The 12,809-nt window shown below is 40.1% G+C and overlaps 1 protein-coding gene across 1 annotated transcript in view; it reads left to right on the forward strand.

Annotated features, from left to right (window-relative positions):
* Window positions 1-12,809, forward strand: part of kcnh3 (potassium voltage-gated channel, subfamily H (eag-related), member 3) — a 161,731-nt gene that overhangs the window by 132,907 nt on the left and 16,015 nt on the right. Inside the window, exons 9-10 of the mRNA XM_037789538.1 lie at window positions 2,046-2,245; window positions 3,864-4,113. Coding sequence (XP_037645466.1) covers window positions 2,046-2,245; window positions 3,864-4,113 — 450 coding nt within the window. The remainder of the gene's footprint in view (window positions 1-2,045; window positions 2,246-3,863; window positions 4,114-12,809) is intronic.

The raw sequence follows: 12,809 nt of genomic DNA on the forward strand, positions 1-12,809 counted from the left end.
CACCGTCTCAGTAGCGCACCAAATATGTATTAATCTTTCCTTGAAAGAAAAACTGATTTAAACTAATAATAAGAGAAGCACCGATACCGATACTGACTCAGATAGCTGGATCAAATATCAGTGATAATGGGGCTGATCTAGTCAAATCAATTCTATGTTTATATACTATATACATTATATTAGAGCTGCAACGATTAGTCAATCGACAGAAAATCGATTAATCAAGAAGTCATTTTTCATGCAAAAAAAGCAGAAAATACTGTTTCCAGCCTCTCAAATATGGAGAGTTCCTGCTCTTCTCTATTTTATATCATAATAAACTGAATATTTTTTTATTTTTTTTGGGGGGGGGGAACGTGAATGGACATTTTCCACTATTTTCTGACATTTTGTAGACCAAACGATTAATCAAGAAAATAATCGGCAAATTAATCAATAATGAAAATAATTGTTAGTTGCAGCCCTAAGTTATTTATTGGAATTTTAATTTCATAGTTTTGACCAATTTGTAGCTACATTAAACAGGTTTACACTTGAATAGTAATTCCTGTTAATTTTTAAGATTTTTTTTCTGAGTTGCTGGTGTACATTTTATTATTTTAATAATAAATAACAATTGGAAATGGTTGGTTAAATTGGAAAGTTTGTAGGTTGATTCATTTTGTATATCTTTGGTTTTTCTGTTTGTATTTAGTGAGTAAATAATTAAAATAAAATTACAAAATTAAAAAATGTCATTATATTAAGAGAGCCATGGGGCACATCAAGGGAAAAAAACAGACAGACAATTTTTTCAAATAATTAATTAAAATAAATACAGTCCAGAAAACTGAAAATTACCAAAAACATGAAGCTGAAATAGTTTCCAACAAATGTGCTATTTGCTGCTGTTTAATAACATTTGATTAAAGGCTGCAGTGCCCAGCTGTGTTAGGAAATTAGTGAACAGTTTTTGGAAATTAAACTGTATATTTTGACCCATTTTATAATGATTTATATCTTTAGAAGGAATCAATGAGCCCGGGGCTAAAGAGGTGAACACGTTGTTGTTTTGGTCTTTTCATGGGATTTGTTAATAAGGGAAAAAAAGAGAAAATAAAGCTATTCTCATCCTTTAATTAAATTTGGGTTTCTGGAATGGGTGTTTTGTGTTGCATTGATTTTTAATAACCTTGCACCTACAGAGATGTGTGTGTAGTCTTCTATGAAAGCAGAGCGAGCGAACCAGAACACACAAAGAGAGAGAGAGAAGGAGGAAAGAGAGGCGTGTATAGGTTCATTAATCTCTCTGAATTGTATCCTCATTCTGTTGTGGGTGAGCTTCCCTTGCAGCAGTGTGCGCCCTTCAGCTCTTTATACATCTTAACTCCAGAGTTTTCCTAAATGTGAGGTGGGTCACTCAGCCTGAAGGAGCAGCCATCCTAAAGTGATGTCATTAGTCTGGGTGTTAGTGGACTGTGTAAGTGTCCTGTGGTCTGAACGCTGGTTCAGCAGCTTTTCTACTTGGGCAAGAATTAAATTTAGGGAGAGAAAACCGCTCAGCAGTGCAGTACAGTCAGGAAAGTACATTATAAAGATAGTTCCAGTCCTCCTCCGGTCTTCTGCTAGTTGTTCACTTTCAAAAGAAAACCTGAGTTGTTTAATAAATATGAATACCACACCAGGAGGCATCGCTTCTACTGGGATTAGAGCTGTTGGGGGTTTTAGAGGAATAATTTAGCTGTTGTTGGTGTTTTGTACACTAGAAATAAAAGATTTATTCAACATTTGGATTATGTTTATTTTAGTCGTGTGTTACTTCTGTTTTGTGAAAGCAAGTAATCCACTTGCTTTACAGTGGTTTTAGAGCAGCTAAGTCCCTTTTAAACCCTGTTCTCTTTAACTTCTTGGGGCTTATAAAGACGTCCCGCGGTGCTACCTGCTGTGCAGAAGCATTATGGGATTTTTCCTGAGCCTTCTAGATAAAAGCCAATCAAACAACTCTGTAATTAAATCTGTATCACACTGAAAACACACACAACATCCTTTTTTTCCTCTTCTTCCAGCGCTGATGCACGCAGTGGTGTTTGGTAACGTGACTGCCATCATCCAGAGGATGTACTCGCGCCGCTCGCTCTACCACACCCGCACCAAGGACCTGAAGGACTTCATCCGGGTCCACCGGCTGCCCAAGGCCCTGGAGCAGCGCATGCTGGAGTGTTTCCAGACCACCTGGTCGGTCAACAACGGGATAGACGTTAATGAGGTGAGAGTGACTTACATTTACCAAGTATATGAGGGTGTGCATGTGAGTGCACTGTTTATCCTGACTTCATAAACATTGTTCCAATTTAAACCTTACCTATGCATTAACATTAAAGGATTATTTCACTCAAACTACAAAAAAAAGGTAAAATATAGTTTCAGTTTCAGTAATTCTGGTTTTGTCTGTTGGCTATACTTTAAAGGGCAACTTTGGCATTTTTCAACCTGGACAATATTTTCATGTTTTTGTGTCTAACTGACTAACAACAACTTCTGCTATTGGGGCAAGCTGGCGCTGTCATTAACGTCCACTAAAAGTGCTTGTTTTTGCCATGACAGGCTCTGATTGTTATTATAATTGTCTGACATTATGGAAAGAGTCTCGCTCAAGGAGAAGTCTCGTCCTGAAATCTGGCGAGGTGACGTGTTGCCGGAAGACAACGGTGTAATAGTGGAATACATCCATGGTGGAAATGTGAGTGGCATCCGGGCAGTTTGTTGTGTTGGAGTACAGAAAGCGTAGCTTAGTGTCATCTAAAAGATTTTCAATGACATGGCTGAATATTTAGATGATTTCCACAACGTCGATGAAGCCTTTGAATTAGATGGCCGCCTGTATTTATTTAAGCCAGAGTATACGGATATTCAGATTTCACAACGAGACTTCTCCTCCAGCGGGACTTGGACACTATAACAAACAGGACCGGATCAAGGGAAAAGTAAGAAAAAGTTTTTATTTCTCCGTAGGGTCCTTTCCATAATGTTGTCAAACACTGGTAATAACAATCTGAGCCTGTCAGCGGCAAAAACAAGAACTTTTAGCAGAACTGACATTACATTGGTTCCAGCGTTCTCCCTCAATACTGGACCAATTTCAAAGAAATGTGTCCCCATTAGTCACTTAGACACAGAAACATGGTGAAAGTTACCCTTTAACGCTCTGAAAAATGGCATTTGGAAAAACTCAGCAACAAGAAACCGTTTCCTAATTACTCTGAAATCTGCAGATCATCCTGTTTTCAGCATTTTCTACATTCAATAGAAACTACTTCCCAATTAAAACATTGAGGTTTATGGATTATCCTGTGTAACCAGGACATTAATACCACCAGGAGTGAGTGGGAACATATGTTTTTTGGGGTTTTTTTTGTTTCGTGTTGGATGAACTGAACCTTTACAGCAGTGGTTCAGTTGTTTTTTGATCACTTTCTTTTGTGCAAATGAATGCCAGTTGTTTTACACACAAAAGACACGAGTTTCTCCTGGAACATGAACAGTGACGTTTAGAGGAGGACCAGCTTCCTCTTCAGATTTTGGATTTGACTGGCCTGTTTGCCTGTTTTTCTTTTCCTTCCTCTCAAAAATCTGTTTATCTTTACTGCACTTTATATCTCATTTTGCTTTCAGAATAAATCTTGATAACCTTTATTCAACTTTCATTCTGTTCCACATTTTCACACATCACGTCGTGTTTGGGAATTACTTCTCGTCTCAGGTAATTAAAGATGGTGGAGTTTTGTTAAAGGCTGTGTTTAGAAGCCTGCTGTTCAGTTGAAGCAGCCACTGCGAGTCTTTGGAAAGAACACCTGTTAAGTGTGAACTCCCCTGTCGTTTCACAGCTACTGAAGGACTTCCCAGACGAGTTGAGGGCCGACATCGCCATGCACCTGAACAAGGAGCTGCTCCAGCTGCCCCTGTTCGAGTCGGCCAGCCGGGGCTGCCTGCGCTCCCTCTCCCTCATTATCAAGACCTCCTTCTGCGCTCCGGGCGAGTTCCTCATCCGGCAGGGAGACGCCCTACAGGCAATCTACTTCGTCTGCTCGGGCTCCATGGAGGTCCTGAAGGACAACACAGTGCTGGCTATACTGGGTAAGTCAGAGGAGCAGGAGGATGGTTACAGAGAGAGAAGTGCACGGTCATGTAGATGTTGTGGATCCACAAAAGGGAAACATTTTTCCTTTGACTAACACTGTTCAATGTGCACTGCACCAATACAAATAAAAGATAAAAGAGGGACACAAGCAGCTATTCGGTAAGATTGTATTTAATTAAAATACTTAAGAGAAATATTGGAATCAAGGGTATAAATATAGACAGTGCAGTTCAGTGCGATTGCACTGGGGCCAGTGGGGTGGGGGATCCCGTAGAGAGAGCTGTTCCAAATACATTAGCAGAAGTATCTCATTCGATTGTAAAATCAACACGTTCTCATCCCAACTTGTCACATACTGACGCTTTGTCAGACCCCTCAGCGTCACTTTTTGGTCGCAGTAAATACAAGCTTAATGTTGTGACAACATACTTAGTTTCAGGCAACAAAACCACTTAGTTAGGTTTAGGAAAGAAATACATGGTTGGGCTTAAAATGACTATGTTTGTACAGTGAAAATGACACTGAACGTTGTGAACACGGGACTTGAACAATCAGCTGATTGTAAAGTGAAAGTGAAACTTAACGCACAGGACACAAACAGCAGTCTCCTGGATGAAAGCCTCGTGTTTGTTGGACCCATCCACCTCCCCCCTGAGTCAGTATTGGCCCGATATCACTACTGGATTTGGTGCATCCCCATTTATAACTAGTGACTAGCGTGCACTAGGTCCCGTCATAACTACCTTACGCCACTGATTGGAATACTGCGCAGTCACTCACAAGGTAGCCACGCCCTAAAGCATCCCCTGCTTTATGGTCTATTTGACTCTAAATGGGACCATAATTTACTAAATGAACATCATGCTGTTTTGAAGAAGACTTGAAACTAGTGATTGAGACCATAAACTCATGTTTACAATGTTTACTGAGGTAATAAATCAAGTGAGAAGTAGGCTCATTTTCTCATAGACTTCTATACAATCAGACTTCTTTTTGCAACCAGAGGAGTCGCCCCCTGCTGGCTGTTAGAGAGAATGCAGGTTAAAGGTACTTCAGCATTGGCTTCACTTCTCAGAACCGGAGGTTGCCCACTGATTGGATGTTTTGCTTCCTTCTTCTATTTATTTGCCTCTATTTATATCCATTTATTATATGGGGTGTGTTCTGAGCCAAACTAAAATCTGAAATAACTCCAACAACATAGTCTGTTTCGCCTTTAATATTAGAGTTAGTTTACTTTTTGTTTCCCCAAATCACCACAAATTAATGACGATACGGGAACAAAAGCTGATAATGAAATGGCTTTAGCTGATTGTTGGATTGCTGAATGGCATGCTGCTTACCTAATTAGAGTGAAATGGGTGGTCTATTTATTATTTGAGGGAAATTATGTGTCAATTTGTGGTACAGAATCAGATGAAAACTACACAGTACCCCCGTAGATTTGATAGACAATTTACCTGTCAAAGTGAGACTTAATGAGGGGATGTGAGACGATCTGCGGGACAGTTAATGGAGGTGAGAATCGTTAATTTGAAAAACACTCCGATATGAGCCGGGCGAATGTGTGTCTGTTGGATATCAAATGGTGTTAATGAAGTGCGGACTGAGAGATCATCTCTCAGTTCAGTGATTACAGTTGAAATAATTCCTCAGTGATGGGTTTTGGTTTCATCCAATCAGACCTGAAGAGCGACTTGATCTGGATTTGAGTGGAAATTAGGGTGATATGGGAGACAAAGACAAGGAGGAGGAAGGACAGATGTGTGTGTGTATATCAGTGGAACAACAGGGGAGGCAGGGCTGAGGCAGAGCTGATAAAGAGCTGTTGTTTGTGCTCTGCTGCTTTAAGGAGTTATCACCAGACTTGATACGCGCACACACACGGAGTCAAAGCTTCCCACAGTGTTGAGCCTGTGAGCTATACACTATAATCCCTCCATCCAGAGTGAATAGAGATGTAGGAAGTCTTGCTATCAGACCTCACATATGGCAGCGTATAGATGATGAGAAGGAGACGAATGAATGAATGAGGATATTTGTAAGCAGTGCCGTCTCTTGTTTGTGCTGCAGATAGTATGAATACATGAGAACCAGATGAGGCTGGAATACCCAGCAGGCTTTCAGCACATTTTGCTCCTCAGGTTAGATATTCTACGCAGTGTAGTATAGTACAGAATCACATTTTCATATCAATAAACACAAATTTTGCTCCTCAAATTCACTGCTCAACTAAAACACCAAGTAGTTTAGGAAAAAAATCATAAAAAAGTCACACTTCATCAGAGGAGATTTGGAGTATAAAAACAAAACAAGATATAATAAATAGGGCTGACCCGAATGCTTCGAAGCTTTGACCGTTGTCATGGTAATAAACCTCCAAACGAGGATTCGAATGCTTTGTTTTTTTAATTTTTTTAAACATAAGTATGTATTAATAATATATATATCCAAAAATAGCCCATGTAATAAGGAATAATCCCACATTATTCATTATTCATATTCAAAATTCAAGTTCTTTAAATGAGAAAATACTCAGTACTTCAAGTATTTAATTCACACAGGAGTATACAAAAATAGGCTTTACCATGTGGTTATTTTATATAGACTATTTATTTATTGAAATACCAGAAAACATGCTATATCGTAATATATATCGTTATCGAAATATGAAATGACCTATATCGTGATAGAAGATTTTGGTCAAATCGGCCAACCTTATAAGTAAGCAAACAGTATTTAAGTAAACAGTAAAAAAAAAAAAAAAAAAGACAGACTGAATGGTTGAGTTTTATTTACACATATGAAATATGAAATATTGATATAGCACAGTATAGTATACATTGATGTTGCACATGAATGAGTGAATTGTCAGTTTCTGGTATGTTCAGTCTACTGGGAGCAGTGTTGATTGTTCAGTCTGACGGAAGCAGGAAGGAAGGAAGGACCTGCAGTATCTCTCCTTCAATAAAGATGTTAAACAAGATGTTCCAGTAACTAGACCTTGAAATTTGTTACCTGAAACTAAGAATCGTGTTTTCGTTAGCTTAGAATGAGCCCTTCATATCTACATAGGGAGCGGGTCCTCTTCATGGAGTCCGCCAGGTTTTTACAGTAGCCCAGAGCTGACAAACCAAACACTGGCTCTAGCAAGACGCTGTCTGACTTCTGTTACTCCTAAAGTACTGTTGTTATGGTAAGGATGGCCTCTGAGCGAGGGCGAATGGCGTTACCACGGTTTTGCACTTGGCGGCTCACGTTACCGCAGTGTTGGAAAGGGAGGAATGAGCGCAGGGGTACTCAGTTGGTTGCAATCTGCAACCACACCGCTAGATGCCACTAAATCCTACACACTGTCCCTTTAAATTATGAGAGTGTGTTTAAATGCTTTTGTCTTTCTATATGAGCCTGTGTGAGGACAATACAATATCTTATTCACCAGTAAATGCAACTATCAGCGTTCACACACGTCCGAGAAAACTTGCAAACATAGAAACATCTTTAAAATATACCAAAAATAACGTGTCCTGGAAAGCAGAGAGGTGTCTTGGAAAATGAATGAAGGTGCCACAAAAACAAATCCGTGTTGTTTTACAGTATGAGCTCAACTCATCGGAGCTGGAAGCTTTCAAAATATTTCTTCGCTGGTAGCCAGCAGCTGTAATTAGTACTCTGTTCTGGATGAAGGAGATGGTTTGTGGGCGGCTTGCAGTTGTGTTTTTTTGTAACTAGACACCGCCGCCAACAGGAAATCTTATGGTTGGTTTAAAATGTTACATCAATCATTACCAAAATAAGAGAGACTCTGGCAGTATTAAAACTGACTTAGATGATTAAAAATGTAATAAAATGTAAACTTTTTTCTAATACTTGTTCACCTTCTTTTGCTGTCTCTGCCAACAAAAGTGCTTTTTACACCTTCTGCCATGATAAATTTATCATTGTATGTATGTATTTCCAGGCATGTTGTGGTATCCAGGCATGTTGTGTGGCATAAGAGGGACTTTGTTACTGCAATAATATCAGTAAACAGCACTTTTGTAGCACTTAAGATTGGTTTTGGTCTCAAGACCACTTTTTAAAGGTCTGGAAACGCTGACTCAGCCGTTGCAAAAAGCCGTGACGTAGGTTACCAAAGTAAACTAATCAAAACTAATCAATAAGGATAGGAATAATGTGAACGCTAGCACTAGCTGAGTCAAAGTTAGCCCTGCTAAGTTTAGAAATAACTGAAAGGGTTAGTTCAGAGTTTTTTTAAGTGGGGTTGTATGTATACTCTGGGGTAAAATTACTGTTTTTATGAATGGAGTCTGGTGGCTTTGGAGAGAGCGATATAACGGCTTCAGTTCCCCGTCGGAAAGGGCTGTCTGACGGCGAGGTAAAATGGCTGAGAGTAGTAGAAAAAAAAGTTTTAGCCGCCTAAACTGTTGCTGTAGTTTTGACCTCTTCAGACATTTTGACTTCTCCGTGCACCTTGGAAGTAGGTGAAGTTGTGCCAGAAACCCCCGCTCTGTTTCTGCAGGTTAATACGTCAAACACCCACAAATGGTGAGATCTTCTGAACGCACTTTGAGTGTGTGTTTGTGTGTGTGTGCTCTGGTATTTGTGAAATGGTGTGATCATACAGTATGTCTTCACTCACATGGGTCTCTGGAGATGTGAAGGCGGAGTTGTGTTCCACTGAAGCCTAATATTAAACAGGACTGATTTGCAGACAGTGTGTGGGAGGAACAACCAGAGAGTTGAGCTCTGCACGGCCGCTTTTACCACAGCCAACGAATATCACAACTACCAGCAACACATTACATCATTTCTATGCTTCAATACAAGTCGTACTGCATTCGCTCTTCGATCAGATTCATTAATTAAAGAGGCATGTTTTCTTTTGTTCTGCTCCATCTTTTCTTGTCACAGTTGCACTTCATTTCAGCAAATATGTTTACTTTTAAGTGACAAAGCCCTCGAGCAACCGCTGGGACTATAACTAGGACAAAAGGCAAAGATAGGTGACGTCGTTATAGAGCAAAAACATGTTTCCTCACTTAATAGTGTTATCAAGTCAAGCAGATAGTTTGGCATTTTTGAGATATCTGTATAAAAATTCTTCAGCCAGCCCAAAACAATGAAGGTGAGTGAATTTGGAATGACATTTTGCATGCGATGCTCACAGCATCAAAAAATTACACCTCAACAACCCATTTTATCAACAAGTCTCAGAGTCCACAGCAGTGGGTGACCTCCGGGTCTGAAAAGTGAAGCCAATGCTGAAGTGCCTTAAACTTGCATTCTCTCTAACAGCCAGCAGGGGGCGACTCCTCTGGTTGCAAAAAGAAGTCTGATGGTATAGAAGTCTATGAGAAAATGAGCCTACTTCTCACTTGATTTATTACCTCAGTAAACATTGTAAACATGAGTTTATGGTCTCAATCACTAGTTTCAAGTCTTCTTCAATACAGCATGATGTTCATTTAGTAAATTATGGTCCCATTTAGAGTCAAATAGACCATTTTCATCTCAGAACTTTAACACTTTCACAGTGTGTTTTCAGTTCATGAACGTTAGTTAGAACATTTTGGTTGTCTAAAAATGTCTCAACCCTCTAGTGTCACACTGGTTGCAAAAAAACAAGATGGCTATGGCCAAAATGATGAACTTGAGGCTTCAAAACGGCAGTCCACAAACCAATGGGTGACGTCACGGTGACTACATCCACTTCTTATATACAGTCTATTTTTGGCACAGCAGTGCTTTGAGCTAAATTCTAACATCAGCATACTAACACGCTCACAGTGACAACATGCTGATGTTTAGCAGGTATAACGTCACTGTGTTCATAATCTTAGTTTGGTTATTTAGTTGCTAATTAGCACTAAACACAACATACAGCTGAGGCTGATGGGAATGTCATTTGTTTTCCAAGTATTTGGTCATAAACCAAATTTAAATTTGACCTTATTTTGACCTCAAGTGCCGGGATCACCACAGTTATTACAATTCATTCTGATGGGGAACATGAATGTATATAATATGAATTTTGGTTTAAAAACAAAATGCTGCAAATCTGCAATATTAATCTGTCTAAACAGAGTGAATGGAGTTTACATAACACTCTCTTGATGGCTAGAAGCTAATCACTGCAGCTTCAGATGTTCCATTTTGTGAGGTAATTATGTTTGCAGACAAACAACGCATTGTAAGAAAAGAAATCTGAATCAACCAACGATTAGCAGTAAAAGACCTAACACTGAAAGAAATCTAGCAAATTGGAAATTGTGTGGTCAGACACGATGTCGCACCTGTGACAACAGCTTAGAATAATTTCTTTAGTTGGCTGTCTCCCAGGCTGAAATCTAATTTCCTCTGGATGTGCTTCAAAGCCTCGGCAACACTAATCCAGCAAAACGGGGCGAGCTTTCCCGAGGTGTGTTTGTGTGAATGTGTAATAGACAAAGTGATGGACGGAGATGTGAGGGAGAAAAGGGGGAGGATTTGTGTGTCTGTGTGGCAACGACAGATGTATGTGTCTTAAAAGTCACTTTCTGAAAAGGTCAAGATGTATTGAATTAATGGTCCGTACCTGTGTGCCCGTGTGCCGATCAGCGTGTGTGAATGTGTGTGATGAAGTGGATTTATCTCCAAATGCCAAGCCCCCGGCCAATATTTGATCTTGATCATGTGACACACATACACGCACTCATCAATAGACGGACTGCGGTGCTGCGCTGGTATTAATAATGAACAGATTTTACATTATTAAAGCACCTTGATTATTAATGCTGAAGTGTGGATCGAGCAGAGCCTTGCAGAACCCGGGGAGCTCTTCACATGGTGCAGCCCATCGTGACCTTTACTAAGAACCTGCATCTACAGCGTTCTTCCAGGAATTATACTGGGCCCATGCTCATGTTTAAAGAGGTTTATTTCCAGCTGATGGCCAGTCTGACCAAACAGATCTGAGTGTTAAAGTGCAACGACGCATTTAGTCAATTAGAGTCACGGCCGAAGACATTTTGCACATCATGTGATGTTAACAAATTCTGAAAGATGAACACACACACACACACACACACACACACACACATGCACCAGGCAGTTACCAGCCAAATCATTTGGAGTTAGTGGAGCTGTACCTCTCCTCCTCCGCAGAGATAGTAACATGGGAACAACAATGTCACAATTAAATGACTGAAATTGATTATTTCCACCAAAAAAAAAATGGAAAACATCACACAGGTGCAACTTCTGCTATCCACAATATTTTTTTTTTTTACATTTCGTAGGCTGCAGTCATTTACTGTATATAAGAAGTGGACGTAGTCACCATGACGTCACCCATTGGTTTGTGGACTACCGTTTTGAAACCTTGAGTTTGGCATTTTGGCCGTCGCAATCTTGGTTTTTGGCCATCTTGAGCTGTGTTTCAATTCACAGCGCTCACAGTACACTGTTCACACTATGTTATTGTGTAGTGTGTGAATTTCGACAGGGTAGTGTTGTCTGAAATCGCACAGAGCTGTTGTGCACTCACGGAAAGCTTGGTAGATCAGCTGGTGATAGTCAGCCACGGACATCACACTGTATCGGCAGTAATTCAATTCAGACGAATAAATAACCCAATAATGGCTTCTATCCGACTACAATATAGTGATACGTAGTGGAAAAGAAATTAAATTTGTATAGTTCGGTGTTCGTTGTTTCAATCTCAAGTTTTCACAAGATTGAAATCGGTTGGTGGTCCCTCCCCTTCAGCCATCGTACAAAGATGGCGACCGTTGAGGGTGAGAAGTGTCCAGCGTTCCACACTCAACATTTTGACCATTTTGAGTACAACATCCGAGTACTTGCACTGCACTGCATTTTGCCATACCCTCTCAGTGTAAACGCACTTATGCACTCAAGATAGCAAGTGTAAGTACGGAAGTATGCAAATTGAGACATAGCTTTGGTTTTTGGCTGTCACCATCTTGTTTTTTTGCAACCAGAAGGGACATGAGAGGCTGGAGCATCCGAACGCTGAATAAGACATTTTTAGGCGACCAAAATGTTACAGTTAACTTTGATGAACTGAAAGATGTAAACACAGACAACACCATGGTAGCGACCTCAAAATATCATTTGTAACAGCTATATAAAACATTTTCTTCCATGCATGATGCAGGCACCTGTTGGGCAAATGAGCAGCAAGACTAATTTTCTGCAAATGTCGTTAAAACGCTGACATCAGCCCGTAAATTTTGATCTTAAACTGACCTTTACTTCGACCATCACACTAAATCAGTGTAAGGTATGGAGGGATGTATTACGTAGCATTAAATTAATGGTGTGTGACACAAGTAAAAATGACCTCATATTTCATTACACCCCCTGCTAGGCCGAGCTGTCCTAATTAGTTTGCATCGCTGGATGAGGTCTGTAAAGGTAGACTCCATAATGGTGCCCCCATTAGGCCTTTAATACAGCCGCTGTGCTTCCCAACATGTCATTTTTCAAAAGAAACTTCACATTCAAAAGCAAGCCAAGGACGTTGACATTGATAAAACAAGCTTCTTTCACAAGCTGCCCTCGTCTCTTTCACGTATACTCAGACACTTTGAGGACCAGACAAATACACGCTCTTAAATGTCACTTTCAAGTGTTCACCTCCCGCTCGGTTTAACATTCTGCTGTGATGATGAGCTCCCTGACGCTCGCT

The sequence above is a fragment of the Sebastes umbrosus genome, chromosome 13 (genome assembly GCF_015220745.1).
Source record: "Sebastes umbrosus isolate fSebUmb1 chromosome 13, fSebUmb1.pri, whole genome shotgun sequence".
Lineage (NCBI taxonomy): Eukaryota > Metazoa > Chordata > Actinopteri > Perciformes > Sebastidae > Sebastes > Sebastes umbrosus.